We start from the raw sequence: 25,661 nt of genomic DNA on the forward strand, positions 1-25,661 counted from the left end.
CAGCAGCATTTGTTTCCAATTATCGCGCCCGTGTCTGGGCACGATAATTGGAAACATATGCTGCTGCTGCGCGTAACAGACACCAATAGGCCATGGGTGGGCAATGTGCCCGCCTTTGGCCAATTGCATGCTGTCTTTGAAAAAAAGACACACGCAAAGGCAAATACCGTGGCCCAAAAGGAAAAGCACACGCTCGTGCGTGTGCGATTCCTAAACCCCCTACAAGAGGTCTCTCGCTGCGCAAGACCTAAAAAAGAAAGTGACAAAATATTTACGAAGCAAAACAGATGAGACAAAGGAAAAATGATATGCACATATTTGGGGGGTCATTAACGTGGCCTAAAAACTTAAACTTGAAACTCTGCTAGTGTTACATTCAGTAAAGATTTTACCATACGATGCATTACGTGTACCTGGGAAAAGGTTCTAAATTTAAAATGCAACTGCACTCCTGCTGTCTCCTCAAAAAACACAGGTGTATGTGTATTTGTCTGTGCCTTATGGCTTCTAAAACGACCTGGTGAGGAGAGATTTACTGTAAATATTGGCAGTAAAGCATAGTTGCTAATAGAGTCCTTCTCCGGCTCTAATTCTGTCTGGGCCTTCTCCTGTTTGCAAAGACACCGCAAAAGATATTGTGGCGCTGATCAAAATCCAAGAGGCAAGCTTATTTCTTTAGCAATGCCCTTTGGCATGCGCCGCACATGTCACTGCTGTGGAGAGGAGGCCCTGAGAAAAGGACATGGTGACAGGTGTCCAACTTGTATGTACTCAGGATGTTACAAAAAGTGAAACAATGGGAGAGGGACTTTTCGGAACTTGCACAATTTTAAAGTGTATATAAGCAGTTGTCGCTATTCAAATTGGGTGCGATTCACATGAACATTTGTAACTTGAACAAATTTGTATTGCATGTGCTTAATTTAGAAAACATGCACATTAAATATTAGACCAATTCATAATGAAGACTTATCACCTCTAGATGCATGGTCACAGGTCCATCAATGTATCCAATGTATATTCGCCACGTCAAACCTGCTTAAATGAAACGCAATGCACACAAGGGTCTCTGAGAATAGAGTTGCAGCCATGTGCCTAATCAAAGCTGCTGTAAGGGAATACTTTCCAGCCCGTTCACATTAGTGACTGTGATTTTACTTTCAGCAGATGAAATACAAAGAATGTTCCCTTTCACACCAAGATTCTTGGTTTTGGCTACACTGTACAGTTATTTGCAGCCATATCTTACCCTATTACGTATCCTTGCATTCACAAAGCAGGCTGCAGCTATTCAGCATGTAATTGTTGTGCACACTCTTGGTACATTTTTGCGCAATAATTTCTTTTTTAATTGGCTGTTGAATTGATTTTACAATGGGAATTTTAATGTAATCTTAATTGTTGAAATGCCTTAATATATGTGATTATATTTTGACTAAATTCTTAAAATACGAAAATGAAATGAAAACTCTCATAAATTTTAACCATTTTTTCTCCCATAGCTTTTATGACAAGAAAGCTGCGATACACGAAGCACTGTGTGATAATATTGATACTCGCACTGTCATGGAAGAAATGCGATCTCTTGTTAGTCAGTGTAATTCTTATATTGCAAATAAGAAAACGACGAGGCAGATGCCCAGTAGAATGCTGCTAAAAACTATAAGCTCTTATATCACTCAGATGTTTAAGGTAAGTAGTAAAGTATTTAACAGACAAGCCTTTAAAAATTGCCATCCGATCCATAATCAGAAAGTTGCTTTTGCATCTTATACATTGTGATGATAGCCAAAGGAAATTTCATAATCTTTTTTCAAACAGAGTGAAATGGAAACAAAATTTTGATTGAATCATCTTTCTGCATGTTCCTCACCTTAAGCCTAAGAACCAGAGTTGTTTGGAAAACCCCATTCCCCAGCAGAAGCTCTACTGTTGCTTCGTTTGCAAATACGCTTTCCAGACACGACATGACATGAGCGTTTAATATATGCAAACCTCAGTTTGCATATATCGTCAGTCTCTGTTTTTCAGCTCCTGGTTGTAATCTGGAGTTGCACGAATGTAAATTGCTCAGTTTCGACAGCGACTATGTCAAATATCTCCCTGCAGGTTTCAAGCCATGTCTTAAGTGTTGTCCCTATGAGATCCTCATAACAGCTGTATGCGATGTGTTGGCTCCAACCATGGCTCAGGGCATGAACTCCAGCTTTCTGATGTACCTGGAGGCCATTAGGGAGTGGGGAGGCAAGTTATTTTTTGTTATGGCCTGCAGGGACACAACACTTTGTCCTTTCCAAGAAAAAAAAGAGATCTAACATGATTTACCGTAGAGAAATATGTGTCTACTTACACAGTAATAATGGCCGCCCTAGCCCAAGTGTTTCAGCTACTTCCAGGTGTCTTTCTGTAGACAAAAAATGTCTAATTTGTTGCTTGCATAGTTCCTTTCATGTCACGTACAATTGTGGATATTAACTAAATCTTTTTTTCGTTGAGCATGTGTATCTTTCACAGTATATGAAAGCATGGGCATATTTTTTCAATTCTAACATTGAAACACCATATTTAGAACTGAAACAAACACATATTCTCATTTTTTTAAATGGAGAGCGATGATAAACGACTGCATGCTCTCTTTTTGTCACCACTCTGGTTGAGACTACTGAACATCCGTTTCCTTTACTGGTGCTGCTCCAACTTAATTTTTAGCCTCCAATTTAAAATTCCTTCACATATAAAGAAGATTTTAAAATGTTAAATGTTTAGTTTCGATTCTATATTTATACTTAATTCATCTTTAAGTTATTTAATTTTGTATACAGTCATAAACCCACTGAGTAGGCATTGTGTAACGTGTAACGCAGAGGATCATGGACCAGAGGTTAAGAACCACTCCAATAGATGTATTTCTCATGCTTGGTAGTCTAATGTAAAGAAACCGTGGATATGCATTGTGTTTATCAAGCATTGTAATTTCCTCTCTTCTGCATGTTGACCAAATTGTAATTAAGCCCTCGGACCAGAGCAGCTACCTGGTCATCTTACCTAGAGAAGCATGCGTGTCTACAGCGATCTGCCAAATGCAGGGTACATTGTACAATGAGAGAATCACATATTCCATACAGACAAACAATAGAAATGTTAAACTACTCCCAATCGACCATACATTCAATATTTACTTTCTACTACAGATGCAAGAGCTTTTCTTTGAGCATCACCATCGATATTTAATGTATTTTTCTTATTGATCACACATGTACCCTATCTTGTTTTATGTGATCCTACAATTTTTTGTAACATTAAAATTAGCAGGGCACTTTTTTGGGGATAAGTAATGTTTCATCACAAAATCTTATCTGAATATATGTATATGTGTGTGTATATATATATTTACTTACACGCACACAAAACATATACATAGACACATACATATATATACACGCGTATAAATCTGATTTACACATACTCGACCAATAATAATTGCATGAATGTGTTGGATATGCATAATTATTTGTTAATTTACCCGCTGGTTTTTCTTTTTATTGTGTGTGAGAGGGAGGGAAAAGTGTACGTAACACTATTGTAACGCCCGGTGTTTTGACTTTCCTTTAGTCTGTAATTATTGTAAATTAATGTGGATTGTTTCTTCAGATATGTGAATGATCCACACATTTTAATCCCATGCAGGAAGACATTATTTTTGCACATCTTCTCTAGGGCATTATTCTTAATTGAATGTAGCTTGAACTGAAGATTAGGGACCTACTGTCCTTCCCTTTAACCAGATAAGTATACAGCATGTTTTCCTGTATCCTCTAGTAGCATGGAATAACTTAGGGTTCCATTGTAACTTCAGCTAAACAGCTTATTCCCAACCAAATATCAGTACTTTTGAAAAGAGGACAAAAATAGTGACTTTCCAGTTCCACCATAGCCAACAGTATGCATATTGGGAATACAAATTGGTGACCATAACTAAAACTAAGAATTCCGGACCCTACAAGACGTTACACACACTCTCAAATAAGTCAAATAAGTGTAACATTCAGATGGCTTGTTTAGACACACCATCTGGGCGAGTCAGAAAGAAATAAGGACTATATAGCATTAAAGACATGTTGTTGATCTAGCACTGTACATTATACGTTCATGCATTGCTGTGGTTGCCATGCCATGTCATGCAGCCAGTGCTCATGCGTTGAGGGGGAAATTTGTCTCCATAGTCTTAGGATACATATTTTAGCCACTGCAATAGATCTGTCATTCCATCTCTTCAAGTGATGGGTCAATTAAACATATCAGAAGAATCATGCAATAGAGCCAGTTAGGGCGAGAAAGTCAAGACTATTGGACTAGTAGTGTTGATTGTAATTGGAGCACTTTGCCAGAAGGAGTGTATGGAAGGGCAAAAAGGGCAAAACCACAAAAGATGAGACAAGTCACCCCCATTTCCCACACAGTGCCAGCAATCAGAGGATGTAGATATGTTTGCATATTTGGTCTGAAAAATATAGTTTCAATAATAGATTAAGTTACTGCCTTGCGTATTGTGATTACCATTATGGTCATATGAAATTGCATCTGACCACCTCCTTTTTTAGCTTGTACAGGATAGTCTGTTTCTTTGTCATGACCCGGATTTGCACACAGTACTACTGAGATAGACAAACTTTTTAGTATAAATAAATATGCCTTGGGGCTCCTTTGCTTTTGCTCGCTGTCTTATTGTAACACTTGGTTTCCCCTGTTGAAGTTAAAACCTTTCTTTGAACAGATCTTTGGAGCAATGGAAGATGAAGAATTGATTGGGTTCCCTATTGGAGGAAATGCACAGAATGTTAATGTGAGTTGTGAACCAATGATTAATTCAATTCTCAAAATATTGTCTTGATAGGATGTCATCAAAGGATGTCTTTGAAAGTGTGATAAAGAGAGATAGAGTGGTCATGCATGAACAGATTACAAGTACAACGTCCCTCGAATCCTTCAGTCAGTGTTCTACATCTTGTGAGTGATTTTACGAAAATCAGTTTGGAATTATATATATTTTTAGCATTTCATTTTCCCTCGATTGACTGATCTCTGAACATGCCAGTATATACCAAGAAACGAAAATGTTTAACCTCACAAATTTCGAAAGTTATTGTATGCAAAGTGTGTTCAACTTTGTTTCTTGATTTTAACTTGCATTTCATCTTCATGCGTTCTGTGGTATAAAGCTATTAGAGTAAAGACTCTTACTGCAAGTAAATTATCACAGTTACTTTGCAATACTTTATTACTCATATTAAGCACACAGACATCAACTCACCAAAATGTGAGATAGATTATTTACTCTTTGACTCCTGATGACCAAGAATAACCTGCTTGACCCCAGCTTTAGATTTTCAGCAGCCTTCTTTTTCATGCCATTGTAGAAACGAGGTATACACTCTGCATAGGACACACTGCAAAAAGAAATCCAGGAGTGTGTGCAGTTCGACATACTTCCTTTACTGATTTGCATAGTTTTTCTCATGTTTTCCTAAATTGTCTGATGTTGTGCATAAATATTTTGCTTGATGGAGTAAGAGATGCATCGTTGGGGTTTCTTTTTTTCGGTCATACTAGTAATCAAAGAATCCTGGCAGTGCACTACCATTTAAGTCGGCCTATATATGCTTTGAGTTCTGTAACGGAGATTGTGGACAGTATTCATATGACTGATAATGGATAATAGTGCTTCATAGAGCAATTATGTTCTCATGCCATGCACTAGATGATGAGTTTTGATGACTGATTGACATCACTTGTACAGAGTACAACATCCAGCTGGATTTGTTAGCACTGATGCCGAGTGACAATGTTATGATGTTAGCTTTTCATTACAACTTAAATAAACAGATTCAAAAATAAAAAGGGCCGGCTCTCAGAGTACGCATATAATGTATTCAGAAGGTTTTAAATGCCATGACTTTCTGAATTCCCAGACACACCATGTTCATAATGTTTGTCTTGTCGTTAGTACAATTTAGCTATGTTTCAGTTGTTGCTGAATGCAAATCTTTTTTTCATCAGCTCGAATCTACAGTGATGCCATATCTGCAAGTGTTGTCTGAATTTAGGGAAGGAGTGAGGAAAATTGCCAGAGAAAAGAAAGGTAAGAGATCAATGGCAGATTTATTTTATCTACGCATTTAATATTAAAACAGATTTTCATGTTGAGTGAAGAATTACCAGTCCTTAATAAGATTTATGATGAGTTTAAATCATTCCTCAGGTTTTTGGGGTTTTAGTAACCGTATCATGCACTCCTCCCAAAAGGCTTAACCTACCCAATTGAATATAACATTACCTAGCTTCATTGCTTTTTTGAGTTGGTGACATGTTTATGATACAAAAAAGGCATTGTGAAAACATATCAGGGACCTCAAAGTATTGCTTGATTCTCTATTTCCTCCTCAGATGTTATTTTATGCCACAGTTTTACAAACTTAACAATATATACTTAGTAAATATACTAACATACTTTTTCTACCTCCACTGTTTTAAAAGAGCTGAGCAGTTGCAGTTTTGAAATAATCCCTCATTATATCATAGGGGAATGAAATGCTAAAAGCTATTTTCACTGTAGTAGGCCTATGTAGAAAACAGAGTACATATTAAGGGCCTGATTTCGATGTTGGTGAACAGGTTACTCCGATACAACAGTAACAGATATCCCTTGTGTCGAAATATAAATCCCGTTGGCTATAATGGTATTTATATTTTGGCGGACGGGCTATCCATCACCGTTGTGATGGAGTAACCCGTCCGCCGCCATCTAAATCAGGCACATAAATCCTAATACTGTATCACAGGAATGGGACCAGCTAGAAAATAATGAAACCACGATTTCAACAGTTATTAAAAATCCAATTCAGAGGGGCTTTATTTTTATTTTCCAAATTATTAAGGAAAACTAACTTTTTTCTTTCCCTGCCTGAACTGTCAGAAGGCTAATCAGCATAAACCTGCTAGCTCTCCGCCTGTGCTCATCCTTGAAAGGTGTGAAATGCCTCCCAGGAGCAAAAAATAGGCTTACCTGAATGGACAGAGATGAACTCAACCTAATATACGCAGTGGGAGCTGTGGGCCTCCTTTTGACAGCACCTTGCCAAATATTGCTCAGCATGTCTGTTTAGCCACATGTAACACTTGGGGCACACTTGAAGGGGAGAGAACAGGATGCCAAGACAATTCATGTGGCTCTCCTGTCTGGTTGCTGAATGATCCTTCTTTTGTCCTACTAGACTTCTGTCTCTGGGTTTCTTGTGACTACACTGCTTGCCTAAAATTGAATTTCAATGTTCGATGAGGATGGACACTGGGATTACCATAGCACACTCCCCACATACAACACGCCCAGCCATCACAGCCCAAGTGTAGTGTGACCGAAAACCTTAGCCTTCTTGGATATGCCCTGACACATTGCATTTTGGGCCTGTTTGCAGTAAAGCAAACAGGAATTGCTTCATAAGTGGGTTAGGGAGAGGTCAGGGGTCACCAACATCCACTAGCTAGTGCTAGGCATAATTTTTGAATCTCCATGCACCCTCTTCAGAACACTTTCTAGACCTATGGAACATCAGAAGAGGGCTGGACCAGCTGTTTGTGACCTGAGAGAAGCCCTAAAGTTCTGGGTTTGCTTTCTCTTCTACCTAGGACAAAAAAGTGGACTCCAAGTTGGTTGACATCCTGTTAGGCTTAAGGGAGACAACAACCTGCAAGAGGTCTTCACCTGGATGTACCCAGCTAACTAGTGTCAACTAGACCTGGACTGGACCCTCCTCTTGGCCTTTGCCAGACACCCTGTGAGTCTGTTAAGTGCCTCCCCTGACGTCCTGCAGGGATTTAAGTGTACTCCAAGGGGTTGATTTGGAAGGGCACAACATGTGTTAGGCCTTATCTGATAGAGACTTCTAGCCGCAGATTTGTTACCTTAGAATTATCCCTTGGCGTCAGACTAGATCTATAAACCTTTCATTAGGTGTACTCATGCGGCCAGTAGGTGGCATGGATCGGCTCTACATGGCGTCATTGGCATCATCCGTGCTGGATGTGAGATGCACAGTGCCTATCTAGGCACACTGATGTCAGTTCTTCTCTTTCCGTGACAGCTGAGATCCAATAAGAGTTACCCCTTAGTCAATTTTGACTTACTTATTTCAATTATTTGTTGTGTCTTTTTGAGGTTTTCCTCCTGATGTGGCAGGGATGTCCTCTTGGAAGACCGCTTCAAGCCTTGCGGTGCCTGTCACTGCTCAGTGTCAGTGACGTACCCACATCTTGTATGTCTTTATTGCCTCGAGTGTGACCACGATCCGAAGGCGTGCTCAGATTGACTTCACTATGAATCTGAAGGCCTTGAGGGAGCGATTCCTCAAGCTGCTGGCGGCTTGACGTGCAACGCCACAACGATCCAGGTCCCAGTCAAGAGGAAGGTTCTGGGAGCAGTCGCGAAGTCAGAGATCCTCATCGCACTTGAAGTTGTCAGGCAGTAAGTCCCGCAAGAAGAAGTCGGAGAGGTCTTCGACTTCTCCTTGTCCGTCAGCCAATGAAACGAGGGAATGTCGACATTCAACGCCTGGCTCTGCAGTTGAGCCAGTACCTGGGCCGTCTCCGTGCCTCCCCGAGTTTGCGGGATCCAGAACAACCCCGCCAAATTGAGAGAATTTTATGAGTCTTTGCACCTCATATTTGGACGGCCCGTTCCCTCTGGTGTGCCTTCGGGCGCCGCAGATGGGGCCCCTACTGGATCCATGCCGGCGACTCCGGTGCCAGTCGGGCCCCTTGGATCCACAGATGTATCCAGACTGGCAACGGTTGTGCCACCTCGACATATACCGATGCCAACACTCCCGGCGCCCTCCAGCGGCGCAGTCCCCATTCTGATTCCTGACTCTGACAGATCCGGATGGGCATCGCCTGGCGCCAACTCCGGAGCCATGTCTTCCAGGCCTGACACTGAGCCCTATTCTTATGGGCCTAGACTCAGGGAGGAGCGGGAGGTGTTGCTTGGCCCTGAAGAACACCAGCGTTATGACCCTATCATGTACTGATGTGAGGATTTGGCAAATGCCAGTAACTGGCTACCTTTCCAGATACTGGCTTTCTTTCTACTCCTACCATGGGTACGGAGGAAGGAGCGTAATTTGCAATGGTGGTGAGGACGGCGGCAGATGTCTTGGATCTTAGCTTGCCCTTTGTGGCAGTCAAGATCAAGGTCTTGACAGAAGTACTTCAACCGGAAGTGTCCCCTTCTGAACCGATTCTCCCGTTTAATGAAGCTTTTACTGACATGCTGCTTGGGACTTGGTCCAAGCCCAACGCAGAGGTTCCTGTCAACAGGACTATTGCTGTCGCCCTCGCCCCACTCCAGGGGGAACCCAGCTTCCTCACATAACACCCTACCCCAAAGAGCTTGGTGGTCCAAGTTTCCACTTCCCATGTAAATCCTGGCTCATTCCCAACTGCACCACCGGATCACGAAACCAAGAGGCTGGATAACTTAGGCAAGACGATGTTTTCTTCCACCAGCCTAGCATTGTGGTCCATGAATACTTCATGCCTTTTAGGCCGCTATTCCCACACTCTGTGGATATGGTTGCGCAGGTGCTGCCAACTGTCCTGGAGGAGGCCCAGGCCATATTCTCCCAGGTGGTTCCCGAAGGAAGAGACACATCTAAGTTCATGATCAGATGTGGTCTGGACACCACAAACTCACTGGGAAGGGAGTGGTTTTGTTAGCAGTGGCCTTACGGCGCCACACCTGGTTGAGGACGACTGACTTTTCTGGGGATGTCCAAGCGTTCGTTATGAACATGTCCTTTGATGGCCCCGTCTCTTCGGAGACAAGGTGGATTCCGTGCTGGAACACTTTAAGGACAGCAGGTCTATGGACAGGTTCTTGGGCCTTTCCTTGGCCCTTCGTCACCCCCAGTCTGCCTTTTGTGGCCACAGAAGAGGCTTCCAGCCACGTCTCTACCTGCCCTTCTACCATGGCGAGTAAGCTTTACAGTGGGGAGCCAGCAGTCGGGCCAGTCCAATACCTTTGCGGTAGCCGCACCCTCCAAGCTCTTATAGTATGCTTCCTTATGACCATGGGCAACTACTTGGCTGCAGGATCCACCATCACATGTACCACTGATGAGCTATCACATCGGGCCAATGGGTTTTGTAGATTGTCCGTAAGGGCTACCCCCTCCCCTTCGAGACTATCCCTCCACCCATGCGACATGCTGATACAGGACCATCTTTCTCTGCTCAGTCAGGAAGTGACGCCTGTTGTGGCCAAGGGGGTAGAGAGACCGTGCTGACACCAGAAATAGATCGTGGGTGCTATTCCCGTTATTTTCTGGTGTCTAACAAGGGCGCAGGCTTTTGTCCTATCCTAGACCTGTGCCCTCTGTTTCTTCCTCAAGAAGTAGAAGTTCCAAATTCTCACCCTTGCTTAAGTCTTGTCTGTCCTGGACCCTGGAGATTGGATGGTGATGCACATTTCCACATTCCACATCCTGCTGAAGTCACACCTGACTCCCTCTCAGACGCTCACTTTCATAGGGGTTGTTCTAGACCCGGTGCAGTTTCGGGCCTATCCTGCCGAATGGCGAGTCCAGGCTATTCGGACTTGGATATCGATCTTTCAGCCTCTATTCTGGATTTTGGCAAGACTGACTGAGGTTGATGGGCCTCATTGCCTCCTGCATTCTGCATGTGACACATGGCCTCTGGCATATGTGGGCTTTACAGTGGGACATTAAGTTCCAGATGTGTCATTCCTACCAGTTTTTTTTCTGGCAGCCAGGCGTCCCTCCACCAAAATAGCACACGCCTGCCGCTGAGGGAAGTTTGTGGAATGGTGTGCAGACCAAGACCAAGGCACCCTCCTGGAACCAATAGAGGGGACACACAGCCCTGAGAATCTCTATCCACCTCAAGGGTTCCTAGAGTCGCCGACCACAAGATTCTTGGGAGTTAACAAGAAATAGTATCACGCCCTTGGTTTCTGCATAAACCATCTTCCCAAAAACTCACTTGTTTCATAATCATCGGACTTTTATTTATACTAGGAAGTTGCCAGACCCAATTTGTTAACCCACTCTTCCCATAACCCCCAAAATCTCTATGACTTGCATCCCATGTCCGATTTATGGACTCTTTTGACAGAAGTGATCCAATCTAAAAACTTTGGCTGATTGGGGGAAACACAATTTACACAAATTTCCCTTCTTGCCAAAAGAATTAGAACAAACAGAAGAGATGCTTGCGCCTTTGACAGCTTGTTATTAATATTATCTTCAGACAGAATTCCAAAAATTATTAAAACCAGGGTTACCATAAATTCTTGGTCAAATACCTCAGAGATTGTCTTACCCACTTGCCTCCGGAGCCCTGGATCTGAGGACACTGCATAAACATGTGCACATCATCTGCGCTCCTCAAGGTGCACTTCGCGCAAGACTTCTCTCCTCCTTCCAGCTTGGACAGCCTCTTCGGGGGCCAATAAGCTCTATGGAGTGTGAACAGATGATTTCTCCTCAATGGTGCAGCCTTGACAACTCTCTCCATAGAGTGCACAAAGATACTTGCCAATAAGAAGTGATGTCGCTGGAAGGCAGTTCTCTTCACCAGGGCTCCTCCATAGGCAATGGTGGTGGATCTCCTCTAATCAAAAGCCAGTACCATTTAGACAATTCTTTACTTTGGTGGAGAGGAACCAAAAACGCATCCTTCAGCATTTCGTCTGTGGGACCGTCTCTGCCCTGGTTTGCAACACAGCTGGACAGTTGATAACATTTTAATATGGATAGTTTTTGGTTTATTTGTGAATTGAAGTCATCCCATGGCAATAGTTTATTATCTCGCAGTAATTGGCCCCATTTCTGAAAGCCATTTTCCCATAACGGGGCTGATAAGCTGTCTTTAAAATACTTAGGATGTCCAAATTTCAAGAAAAACCCCTCTCCCCCCTGAGGGACACTGTTTGACATGGATAAGAGAAAAGGCGGGTAGCAGGGAGAGTCTATTAGTAAAGATCTCGTATTCTTAAAAAGGAAGGCCTAGCTGTAAAAACAAAAGTCAGGGCTGGCTATACCCCCGGCTGATTTCTCACATCTTAATTTGTTCCATGCAGCCCAAAGAAAACTATTTATGTCAGATTGTACATTTTTTAAGGATGTCGTGCTAAACAGTAAAGGGATTGTGTAAAAAATAAATGTCTTTTTTGGCAGAACAGACATTTTAACAAGATTGGATTGGCCAAGTATTGACAAACGGAGGTTGCTCCAGGATCTCGATAAAGATCTGATCTCTTTCCTTTTAACCTCCAAATTAACCTGGACCAAATCATCGATGTCCTGAGTAATTTGAATGCCTAAATATCTTATTTGATGCTTAACTAAAGACAAACTGGATTGCAAGTTCTATGACATGATTTCAGTTTTTTGTGTCTTAATTAGATAACCGGATATCTTCCCAAAATCTATCAGAAGACGCTCCAACTTTCGCAGAATCAATGAAGATTCTTTCGTAAAGATCATCAAGTCATCGGCATACAAGGCCAGCTTTTTTACCCAACCCCTGTATTGGGGGGGCAAAGAGCTCGCTGGTCCTGATGATATGTGCCAGCAGTTCTATGTAGAGATCAAAAAAGAGAGGGAAGGGGGCAACCCTGTCTGGAGCCTCGCTCTAAACTAACTAGCTTAGTTACATTTCTGTTTACAATTATCCTTGCTGTAGGAGTTCTATCGATGTTCCTGATAATTTTCGAGAAATGTTCACCTAAACCAAACGTTTGAACTATATTGTGTAAGCAAGACCAGCTCACCCGATCGAATGCTTTGGCCGCGTCAAATGCAAAGATGGTGAGCGGCAGATTGTTAGCTGAGGCGATGCCGATTGCTCCTACCAGCTCATGAGTTAAATCATGAAGATGACGTCCTCTAATGAACCCCTTTTGATCAGGATGAACTAAGTGCCCCATCATAATATTCAATCACCCCTGGAGCGATGACTATGTTTTTTATTATGAAATGTAAAATTCTGAGGGCCAATTAGTCATATTTTTTACTCTCCAAATATCTACAAGATTCAGATCATCCATAAGGACTTTAATCAGGGCACCCATTTTCGTAGCTATTGTTTCCCGCCCCTTAGGTCTATCAAGGGAGGGATTCAGTAAAATATTGAAATCACCACCAAAAATAATCGGAAAATTAGTTTCCAATAAATGATTGTTAATAGTACAGAGAGTTGACTCATTGTCTATGTTTAGGCTATAGTATCCCACCAGAACCACCCACTCATTTCGTATTTTAATTTCTGTCATAATCCATCGCCCCTTATTATCAATCTTGGAGGGACCCAAAATTGATTTGGCTGATTTTTTAACAATAAACGCCACACCTTTAGTACAGTAGGGTTGCGTAGTGTGAAGCGAACAGTCAATCCATCTTTGCTTAGCGACAGTCGCCTCCCATTCCTCGATTGTTAGGTGAGTTTCTTGTAAAATGATAATATCAAAATCAGATTGGCTTAGGTATTGAAAAATTCTCCTTCGTCTGCTCCCTACCCTGAGGCCATTAATATTCCAGGTACAAATTCTGGTTGGGATGACTTCAGACATCTAAAACAGACCAAAGCGTCTTATCGCTTGTCCAGGAGAGCGCACCCCGATTACAAACTGCTCCTTTCATGTTAACAACTTCCTTAACCATAATGTATATACGAGGACTTTTTTTTTCTTCAAAAAAACTGCTTGTGCACTCGCAGGGAGCAAACATGGCGGCAGGCTAGTTTTCGCCGCGAGCTCCACTCCACCTCCTGGTACCGTCTGAAAAAGTCCTGGACTTATCTAAAATTCCGATATGTCCCGCTACTTACGGAGGGTGGCGGCGCGATAAGGGCAGCCTGTTTTCACCTTTGTGTGCCCTTTCTTGGTGACCTTTCTCCTCTGTTTCCTTCTGGCGGCTTGTTCTAGGTAGCATTTTCCATGGCCTCGGCGTTTCCTTGGCTGGGGTCGGCTGACGGGGGCGGGGGCGGCGTTGGTGCGGCTCTCTGCTGCTGGGCTGATCGGCTTGTGGGCTGGCCCTGGATGAGGTACTGGATCCGGTTCGTCTGAGTGGGAGCCCCGCAAGTGACTACGGCGGAGGGCTGCTGTTCCGAGCAGATTAAATCTAGTGGGCTACCTAGACTGGTGCATCCTATGACCCCCAGATGGGCTAAAAATTTAAATAAAGGGGGTTGTAACACGATCTCCCCCTTCAAATCAGTCACCGAAGGGCAAAAGGAAAACAAAATCCAAGACACCAGCCCTGGATCCTACCTTTACAGATAAAAGGGGTTCCTCTGACCATTCATCTTCACGTGAGCCCTCTGAGATATCAGAGAGCTTGCCCTCACAAGCAGTAGCAGAAGTAGAAGAGAAAGCCATAACCTTAGAACAACCTACTAGATATACCCTGAGTGATAAAATATTCAACCCAGCGGGGTATTTGGAAGCTTCTTCTACTACCACTTCTTTTGCCCCAACCTCTGGCGTTGGTGCTAAGAAACCTAGCAAGAAGTCAAAAGGGAGCCAGCAAGTTATCTCGTCCACGCGACAATTGAAAGAAACACCAAGACTCAAGATTAAGCTATCCTTACGAACCTATTTTAAAGTACATGATAAAACACAACAAAACGCTGCCTGGGCATTTGACGGGCCTCACTTACCTAAGGGCAAGGGGAAGGATAAGATATCGCCAATTAAGTTATAAGAGTTATCAGAGGCAGAAATGGACACAATGAAAACTAATCCTGTGCCTGGCGAGGTGGGACTAGATAACATTATAACCACTAATAGGTTTGCAAAAATGGCTCAGAATCTGTCTCGGGATCTGACACTGCTAACGCCATGGCAGTTTCTGCAGTGACACCATTAGTCTCAAATACACCTGACCAGTTAAATCTGGCACATATGTTAGCTGCTTTATCTTTGGAAATACAGAGTAAGTTCGCTATTTCAGAGACTAATCAGGTCAAAATACAAAAGTCAAGATGTCAGCAATTACCGAAAGAATATGTGTGATGGAAGCCTCAGTAGAAGCCTTGAACAAACAAGTGGAGTTCAATCGTACAGAGATTCAGGCATTGAAAAACTGAGAAAAGGACATTTTAGATAAACTTGAGATCTTAGAAAATAATGCTAGACGTAACAACATTAAAATTATTAATATCCCAGAGGGGCAGGATATTAAATCTATGTTATAAATCTGTTAAGAGTTTATCCCCTCCTTGGATGTTAAGGAATTGGAATCTGATCTCCAGAGAATCCACAGAGACCCGTTCTCCAAAAATCCAAATAGAAGAAACACCCGGCGAATTTTGGTTAACTTGAAAACTTATGCTTTGAAAGAACGAGTTTTATCGGAAGCCTTAAAAGCTCGCAGTTTCACGAAAGGGGACTGGTCATGTCGAAAAAGTTCAGTCCTTTCAAGAATCACACAGGACAGACCATGGGAACTGGGGAAATTCATACCAACTCCAAGATCAATGGACACATCTGTACAGTTGAGGTTCCCTGCCCTACTTAGGGTGATGTGGAAAAACCAAATGCATAATTTCAGAGACCCTAAGGAGGTAGGGACCTTTATTGATCAAATTAAGGCCCAGGGATGACCATGCATGGAAGTTTGTTTTAAGCAACGGTTGCCGGGTGAGTGGTAGTGAGCTCACAGGGGGTAAATTACATCATACCCAATGTGGTTAAGGAGGGTTCCCTGGGGAGGGGGGATGGGGACACACATTAAAAAAGTTATGCTGGTTTTTGTCTGGGTGGGGAGCAAAATAGGGAAGACAAGCAGGTTTGACCCCCTCCCCCCCCTTTTCTGCTCCTCTTTCTCAGGTTCTTCTCTTTATTTTTTCCCTTGCCAAGCACGGCTCTGCTCTGGGCAAATTAAAGGGTTATCTTTCTGTTATTTTATCCTTTCTGCAATTGCCTTACCAGCAATCCCTCTTCAAAGCCCAGATTGTACATAGGTTCTTGCAAGGAAAGCTGTCCTGATGGTAAAGAGCCCGAGAGGACAGTTGTGAAAAGGGAGCACACATCAGGAACCGTCAGGGAAAGACAAGGGTCCCACTGAGGCATGATAAAGAGAGAAGGTGGAAACTTATGTTGTACACCTGCAAGTCATTTTAAGTACATGTGCTGGATAATGGTGAAAAAACTAGTTCCCCAGCTACATCATGGGTTCACTGAAACCAAAGATGTTTGGTATCAAACATCTAATAATAAACCCACACTGATTCCAGTGATTAATTTATTAATAAATGCACCTTAGAGGTACCCCCTGAAAAACCTACCAACTACTAGTGCTCTGACGGACCGGTTCTTTTCTGCCTACCAACACAGACTCGTTTTTGACCCCCAACGGTAAGGGCCCACACTCTCAGGAAATCCAGAACAAAGCCTACTCTCATAGATGGTAAGAGTCTACCATATTTGGTATCGAACCAGGCTGCCCTCAGAGGCAATGCCACCCCCACTAGGCCATTTGGTGTCTGGACAGGCGGGAAAATTAGTAGTCAGATAGGCGTGTTCACCTTCAGGCTAGTTCCACCGCTAGGTGGGCTACCTAATGTGGACATGAAATTTTAAAGTCTGCCATCTTGGTGATGGCAGAATTAGGAACTCTGGGACATGGTTATGCCCACTTCCCATAGGAAGTGGTCATATAGGGGGCGTAGTTACCCCAGGGGTAAGCTACTACCCTACACTCGCCTAACGCACATAAATCTAGTATTTTGGGGAGCCCCTGGCACCAGGAAAACCAATCCTGCCAACCTGAAAGAAGGACATTGAAGAGCTACAAGAACAAAGGACCAGCGCCTGCCTTGGCGCCCACCCTGTTGGCCTGCCTACTGTCCCCTGACAATTGTGGCAAAGACTTCTTGTCCTGCAGCAGCCTGCACTTCAAAAGCCTGAGAGGGCTTCCAGCCTTCACCCAAGACCCAGGACCTCCAGTGAGAGTAGCAGAGCTGATCTCCTGCGTCCTGCAGGCACCCCCAAGAACAGGCGAGGACTCTGGACAGGCAAAGCCCAACACTGGAAAGCACCACTACACCCGTGCCCCCTAGCCCAGTTTGAAATGGCCCAATAGTGCCAGCATGGTCCCCAGACCCTCCAGAGAAGAAGCCCACCTTGGGTTTGCCAACAGTGGACTTCCCGGCACTGCCTGCAGCCCAAAGTAAGAAATCTGCAGCTAGATAGTCTCTACCAGATAGGTGTTGCTGAAGGTAAGAAACTTGTCCTTTTCCTGTCTGTGCCTGGAAGAGTCGTCTAGTGGTCTCCTACTTTTTGTAAAATTGTTGTGCCAGTCCTCTGTAGCAGAGTTCTTTGCAGATCCTACTAGTCCATAGAGGTGTGTGTTCACATTTATGGGTGCTTTGATGAGGCTGCATGTGTGGATCATATGTGATACATGTGCCCATAGTCACTGGGATCCATTTTGTATTTGCTACATCCAAATGATACTTAGGAGGGAGGATTGGAGAGTGTCCATACAGCAGGTGTGAATTACAGGGCCCTTCCAAGACATTTCTGGCATTCTTTGTAGTGAGTCACACTTTTCGATGCAGACAAGAGAAGAGAGCGAGAGGGACCCTTTGCAGCTAGAGAGTTTCCCCCTGCCTCACGGTCCATTGTTCTCTCTAAAGGGCTATCTCCCACTGCTTTCGCTCACCTCATTTTGAGGTAGGGCCAGAGCAGGATCACTACTCTTTATGCTTAGTCAGCTTTGCAGTGCATACCATTTCGAGCAGCATGCCTCACCAGCAGAACAAAGACACAACCTGCTTTGCAAACTTACTGAGACAACAGAAAAAGGAACCAGGCATACCCAGAAAATCTAAGAGGAGGCGAGGGATCAGGATCTCCACCAACGGGGGGAGTAAATATTCCAACATGTACTGGTCTACAACCTGGTCAGCACTTCCCAGGACCCACCAGGTAACAGTTCCCTCCAAAGGAGTCCCAGGAGACTTAGACAATATCCAAGATGGTTGTCCTACAGCATCAGCATAGGCTGCCTCCCCAGTAGGTTTTGAAAGGTATTAGTGCTACCAGTTTAATGAGTTCTTTCTGAAATATTATGTTCACTATTTCATTGTGAGCAAGTTGAGTAAAATCAATTGTTCTCAAAAGAAGAAGCAATCGCTGGACATTGAATTATTAACCAGATCAAGTTGTTAATGGAGGTCTGAGCCTCTAACCCATCATCACCTCCCTGAGTAAGCCTTGGCCTGCTCAACTTTCTCAAGGGTTGGTAGTCCTCCGTTTTGGATTCAGAACTAACCTTAATCCCCAGGACTCCAATAGTAAAAGGCTCTGATTGACACAACCTGAGGCAGGTTATTCTTCACTGCCTAGGGAATCCAGAAAAAGTTTCCACACCTCCCTTCAGTAAACATAGAGCATATAAGGCGTTTAGTATGTTAGGATGTATTACTTGACAGCAGAAGAGGCAGTGGTTTTGTCAAACTAAGGCACAATGGTGTTTTTATTAATTGCTATACAGCTGCAGGATTGGTGGTGGTTTCAGTGCTTAGTGTGGATAACTGTTGAGTAGTCTGGGACGGCGCCACAGGCCAGCAAGGTTTTACCAGTTTTCCAGGCTGTGATTTACTAACTGCTGAATGTGGAATCTTGAATATGGTATTGTGAACCTAAGATTATCTCCTTTGATGTTGTACAGCGACACCAACGCTTGAGAAAATAAATTATAGTTTTCTATTTTACAGTTTCTGAAGTGCTGCAAGTATGTGATGATCTCCGAGATGACTTACTACCTGAACTAGGAGTTCGGCTAGAGGACCATGAAGGTAATTGACAAAATCCATCTGCTAATCTTCTTCCTTGTTTGTACATTTATATTTGGGATATATGCTATGAGCTTTATTGGAAAACGAGTTTGCAAATTTTATAAAACATTGAGACTTGTGCTTTAGGTTACATTAAGCATAAACTTTTATTAGCAGTCAGTAATAAAACAGTTGTGTACTTTATTCATCATAGCATAATCTCATTGTACACTTTTGTGGCAGGCATCTTATGTCACAGAAGCTGAAATAATTTGTTGCTAAACTCTCACTACGGGATGCTAAATGTGCATTTAAAAGAATCTAAAAATATAGTTCGTACATACCTCATTAGACAATCGTTCGAAACAAATGTGAAAACGTAATGCACTGTGTGGACATTATTATCACTAAAAGGGTTCATTGTGTAATGTCTTAGCATATCTTTTAACACTGGACAATTACATAAAGCGTTTGTTAGGTTTTGCGAATCCAAACTCTCATACAGCATTTGATTTTTTGGTTCTCATCTCACCAAACACTGTAATACGCATTTAAGGGTGCATAACGAAACCTAATTTATGTAAGTAAATACCCAATTAAAAGTCGCCTTCTTCAACTCCCCAACCCCACTTGGAATTTCACTGCCTCTCCTCTCTGTCCTTCAGCATCAACAAATTATGACAAGCTCACTTTAGAACTCCCCGCTCCAACCACCTCCCTTTGCCCCCTCCTTGCTCTCCTTCCCCTCCCAAAAAAAATCTGACTCACTAACTCACTGCCACTGGTGGGGTCTTGGCACACAACCACAGCCAGGGCACAACCAGACTAGACACAAAAAAAGTGCAAGAAGGCAAGGCAAAAGGCCTCCATTAATGAACCCAGCATCTGGACTGACATCCCCATATCCATCAACCCTCTCCCAACATTATTCTAAGTTAGAAAGGAGCTGAAGGCACACCTCTTTAAAGAAGACTAAATCATGTCCCAGTAATAGTCCACTTCTGCTCTGAGAACTCAGCTACTCCTCCAGTCACTCTTTGTATCTTGGCCTGTCCAGTGCTACGCTGCCTTTTGGCTAGGCTTGCGCTATACAGATACCCCATGCATACCGATGCCCGAATGCCTACAAATCAAGGTGATCACTCAATCCATTGCAGATGATGTTTTAATCATTTGTTCCCACACCTTTTCTTTATAAATATTTGTGCTATAGACCATTACAGACTAACTAATCTTCTTCCAGATTATATGTAACAATCAGTCTGTCAAAATGGGACAAACAAGGGCTTTTTTGTTTCATTATCTCATCCCTCTCCTTTTATTATTTTTTATAATTTTTTTGCTGTAAATGTAGCTGTGTGCAGGCTGCAGAAATGCATTAACAAGTCCTCGTTGGTGATTTTTGCTGCCACAAGTCCTAAATCGAGTGCTACCATGGTCCCAGGAGATCTTCTCCTAGCCCAAAAATCAAACTGAGTGTATTGGACTGAACTGAGTTCAAACTTTTGTTACCAACCCTTCCCAAATGATTGTATTGTACATCAAAATTCAGTCCTCTCTTTACATTCTTTGAAGACCTCAGAAGAAGAAACTACCTAATGGAAACCATAACGTCTTTTCATACCATTGCTTGCGTGAATGCTCTATGATTTATAAACTTGATACTCTGCTACCTAAGACAGCTAATAATCATAAGCTATACTCTTACTGCCATAGTCTGTTGGACAATGCACTTCTTCCCGCTATAGACAGGAAACATGTTTTATTAGCCTTCATAAAGGTCCTGATTTATTACTAAGGGATTTTCATTATTCTAGTTTTCAAATACCTTAGCTAGTTTCCATGGTTTGTTCTTGGCTTATTTCCTCCGTGAAGCCCCTGCTGATAGACTTTGTCACAAGTAGGGCAGATAGTTACAGGTGATATGCAAATCAATTTCACACCTAGACTATGTCCCTGTTGTACATTAACATGTACAAAGTATAGAATCATACAACCGCTTCAGATCAGAAATTTGCAACATGAATCAACAATCTTGATAGGAACTGGGTCAGGTACCCTTACTGTCTTCCAGGTTAATGAATACGCCCACACCTCTAAGTTCTCCTCGACCATGTAATCGCGCCTACAGTGTACCTCCTCAGCCACTGCCCATTCAACCATATACACAAGCCATCGCTCCGCACTCTGTCCGTGCTAGCCAGAGGCATCATTAGGTGTAGGAATTTAAAAGCCATTTTCTGGTCTCTCTGATGGGGAGTGTCTCCCAACAGGCATATTGCAGGGTCTGTGGCAACAGGTGTCCGCACCACACCTGTCAGTCGATCCAGCACTCACAACCAAAAGTCTCCTGAGCAGGAAACGAGACACATAGCTGATCTTCGATCATGGCCCTGTAGAGGAGGAAGACTAAATGGTGACCACCAACAGGCCCTGAAAAGTCAGCGACATGGTCGGAGCCACCAGAAATGTAGGCCATAGCTCCCACACTATGACTGAAATACTAGCACATTGAAGGAACTGTCCTACTTAAAAACGTAAATGTGCTGCCTCAAATTTGATCTATTCCTCATTGGGGAACTGGTCCCCTAGTACATAGCAGCCACCTTCCCTCCAGACCAAGACATCCACCAACTCCCAACAACACCCCGAAGGCCAGCAAATCCCAGAATACAAAGTCTCTGGCGAAGGGAGCTTTCCACAGGACCACCTGCACGGTGCCTTCCCATATGGATGCAGTGCGTTGTACGGTGTATGGGACTGGAGCCACACTCTGACCCCTGGTCATCAAGAGTTGTGGGAGAGAGGCGACCCTTGACACATCTGCCAACAGCGATCTCTCGCAGTTGCCCTCCTCATACCAATGTGCGTCATAGTACACCAGGGAGGCCAGGTAATATTGTTCCAGATTAGGAACTGCTAACCCCCCACCCCTCCAATAGCCGAAAGAGTATGCCCCTCACCACTCTGCTCTGTTCCCTAGCCCAGATTAGTGTGTTAAGAAGAGAATGCAGATGCCAAAACTCCGCCGGGGGTAAAATATGTTATGTTATGTTATGTTATATAATTTTATATAGCGCACGGATGCCGCAGCAAAGTGGCGTCCCGGCGCTTTGGAGAATAGTAAACACAACACGACAGAAAAAATGGAAAAGATGGGCCTAGATTGTGGTGAAAAGGAAAGTTTTAAGTGCCTTTCTAAAAGGAAGCAACTCAGGGATGGAACGCAGAGGGGCAGGCAGAGAATTCCAGAGAGTAGCCGCCAACACTGAGAAAGAGCGTCCGCCCATCCTAGATTTTTGGAAACGTGGCACAATGGCCAAATTAGATCCAGCAGAGCGGAGAGCTCTGGCAGGAACATAGTGCTGGATAGTCTGTGCAAGGATGGGAGGGGAGGCTGTTTTGAGAATCTTAAAAGTTAAGCAGAGAGCTTTAAACTTAATTCTCTGCCCCACCGGCAACCAATGAAGATCCTGAATAGTCCGACGGGCCGAGACAAACTTCGGAAGGCCAACAAGCATCCTAGCTGCCGCATTCTGAACTCTCTGAAGACGAGATAACTCGGCCTGATTAAGGCCCAGAAACAGGGAGCTAGCATAATCTAGTCTGGTGAGAACCAGGGCTTGGACAATAATCTGTCTGGTCTCCGCATCGAAGAACTTAAAAATTGGTCGGAGACACTGCAGGGTACCAAAACAGGTACCGGCCACACGTTTTGTGTGGGAAGTAAAAGAGAGCTTATGGTCGAACCACACCCCAAGGTTTCTAACCTCAGTTACAGGGGAGGGGACGGGGCCAAGATCGGAAGGCCACCACTGATCTCCCCATAATTCACTTTCCCTACCAAAAATAATAACCTCGGTCTTAGAGGCATTCAGTTGGAGTCGATTGTTCGCCATCCAGCCAGCCACAGCTGTTAGAGCTGACTGAAAGGTGGGGGCATCCATGTTGTGGTCACCATTGAGAGCCACCGCCAGCTGCGTGTCATCGGCGTATGACACTAAGGAGAGACCAAAACTATGGGCTACCTCCGCTAATGGCTGAACATATAGGTTAAACAATGTAGGGCTCAGGGCCGACCCTTGGGGAACACCCTGGAGTATGGGGCGTGAAGCAGAAACAAAAGGGGGTGTGGAAACCTTAAAGGCTCGATCTTTAAGAAAAGAGCGAAACCACTCAAGTGCCACCTCTCCCACTCCTGCTTCCATCAGGCGGTGTAAAAGAATCTGGTGAGACACCGTATCGAAGGCGGCACTGAGATCCAAAAGGATCAGTGCCGCCGTCTGACCCAGATCTAGCAGCTGCCTGATGTGTTCCACCACAGCCAGGAGGGCAGTTTCTGTGCTGTGGCCAGCACGAAACCCATTTTGGGAATTGTCCAATATATTAGCTTCCTGCAAGTGAGAAGATAGAATAGCATTAGCATGAGCTTCTGCTAATTTAGCTGGCCAGGGCAGAAGGGAAATAGGTCGGTAGTGTTCAGGCTTGGTGGGATCAAGGGCGGGTTTTTTAAGAATTGGAATAACCGTCGCCTGTTTCCAAGCTTTAGGGACACTACCCGTGCTGAAGGACAAATTAATGAGACCATGAAGAGCAGGAAAGCAGCCTTCAGCGAATTCCCGGAATTGAGATGGTCTCATGGGATCATCCGGGGAGCCGGATTTAACTTTAGTCGTCAAGGCAGAGAATTCATCCAAGGTTGGACTAGGAATAATCAGTAATGGTTTATGAACCAGTGACGTAGGGCTAGTCTCTGCAATAGGAAGCTGGGCAAATGACTTGTAGATAGCCTCCACCTTTTCGACAAAAAATGAGGCTAGATCCTCACAGTGCGTCATAGAGGGTTGAAGGGCAGCAGTATCAGTCCTTTTACTGGTAAGGTCCTTACATACCCTGAAAATGACCTTGGTGGGATTGATGCTATTCTTGATCTCCTGAGAGTAAAAAGCCGCCCTGGCCGCACATATGGCCCGATGATACACTCTAGTGCAAGCCCTATAGGCTGCCTTGAGGTCAGTATCATACGTTTTACGCCACGCGCGTTCTGCCTTTTTACAGGAGATTTTAAGAGATGTGAGGGAATCATTATACCAGGGGTGAGAAGGGCTAGATCTGGTCTTACTCCACTTAGCCGGAATAAGTGAATCCAATGCGTTATTTAGCCACTCGCAAAAGCTGTCATAGCCGCGGGAAACTTCAGTGGGGGGTAGCGGATGAAATTTCATCAGGAGCTGATGGAAATGCTCTAGATTTAAGTTTCTCCAGGGGCGTCTAAGACTGGCGGAGGGATTGTTTTTAGGAAGGGAGCAGGAGGTTGTAATACGAAATTCAATGAGATGGTGGTCAGTCCATGCCATGGGTCTGGGATGGAGCACTGAAATATTCGTAGAAAGGTTTGTCAAAACAGGATCCAATAGATGGCCACCTATATGAGTAGAGGATTGTACCATTTGAATCAGTTGGAACGCCTCAAGATCAGCAAGCAAGCTAAGGATCGAGTTGGAAAGTGGCGCGTCCATATGCAGATTGAGGTCGCCGACAATCGTGAAGTTAGCAGTCTTTAAAGCTAAGGAGGAAATTACCTCCGGAAGGCTTATATCCAGGGCATGCTGAATAAAATGTAAGCATCTCGGTAGGATCACCATCTTGGAGAGGGCCATTCGACCCATAAGCAAGAAAGGGAGCTGGTTCCAAAACTGCATGGAGAAGCGAAGGCCAGTCCGATACATTAGAGACGCTTCTGTGGTGTAAGGGCCACGATCTCTCCCAGGTAGCTTAATGCTGGGATTGCTGAGGTGGCGAAAGATAAACAAGCATTTACAATGCAAAAGGTCTCGCATTACTGATAGTTTGAGGTATTGGCGTTGCAAATAATAATGCAACGCCTATAGCTCATGCTATAGTAATGCTAGACCTAGTGCATTGCAAATGCTTGCGTAGTGAGCCAGGAACCAACATTGTATGTCTCTTTGAGGTCCTTAGTGAGCAAGGCACCAGCACAGCATGTCTAGGTGCTGTAGCGCAAGCGGCTCCTAGAGGTTCCTAGTGAGCAAGGCACCAGCACTGCATTTTGCAGTATAGCAAGCTGCTCCTAGAGGTCTCCCTAGTGACCAACGCACCAGCACTACATGTCTAGGTGCAGTACCGCAAACTGCTCCTAGAGCTCCCTTGTGAGACAGGCACCAGCACTGCATGTCTAGGTGCAATACCGCAAGCTGCTCCTAGAAGTTCCTAGTGAGCAAGTCACCAGCATTGCATGTCTAGGTGCAGTACCACAAGCTGCTCCTAGAGGTACCTAGTGAGCAAGGCACCAGCACTGCATGTCTCAATGCAGTACCGCAAGGTGCTCCTAGATGTCCCTAGTGAGCAAAGCACCAGCACTGCATGTCTCGGTGCAGTACCCCTGAGGAGATGTGCTTTTCAATGAGCACACCGGTGCAGGGGTCACCCTTCTCTGTCCACGAGTCCTTAGAACAACAAAATAGAGATTGGCACTGAAGCTGGAATTCAAATAAGAAGTTTATTAATCACTCGTGAGTAGGACTAAGTCCACACAGCACTCGCAAGTGCTGCCTGAGGTAGTACATTGAAGTCACAGAACACAGGCCTTATCTTATATACAGCTTTTTCTGCGCTGGTAAGCATGTGGATACAAATAGAAAGTACAGGCCTACACAGCAAAGGTTACCGACAAACATGGGCAGATGGGAAATCACATAGTCAGCAAAGTGGGAGGGGGAGGGGGAGCAGGAGCGCTTATGGCAGCACTACGAGATTAACAGTTGAGTCTGATACTAGGTGTT

General features: G+C 44.0%; 1 protein-coding gene across 3 annotated transcripts in view; it reads left to right on the plus strand.

The window, feature by feature from the left end:
- Positions 1-25,661, plus strand: part of CARS1 (cysteinyl-tRNA synthetase 1) — a 465,335-nt gene that overhangs the window by 309,867 nt on the left and 129,807 nt on the right. For all 3 annotated transcript variants that reach the window (XM_085644733.1, XM_085644734.1, XM_085644735.1), the window contains 4 exons: positions 1,503-1,692; positions 4,775-4,843; positions 6,058-6,139; positions 18,799-18,879. In XM_085644733.1, the coding sequence (XP_085500859.1) occupies positions 1,503-1,692; positions 4,775-4,843; positions 6,058-6,139; positions 18,799-18,879 (422 nt within the window). The remainder of the gene's footprint in view (positions 1-1,502; positions 1,693-4,774; positions 4,844-6,057; positions 6,140-18,798; positions 18,880-25,661) is intronic.

Source organism: Triturus cristatus, chromosome 3_1 (genome assembly GCF_964204655.1).
Source record: "Triturus cristatus chromosome 3_1, aTriCri1.1, whole genome shotgun sequence".
In the NCBI taxonomy this organism is placed as follows: Eukaryota; Metazoa; Chordata; class Amphibia; order Caudata; family Salamandridae; genus Triturus; species Triturus cristatus.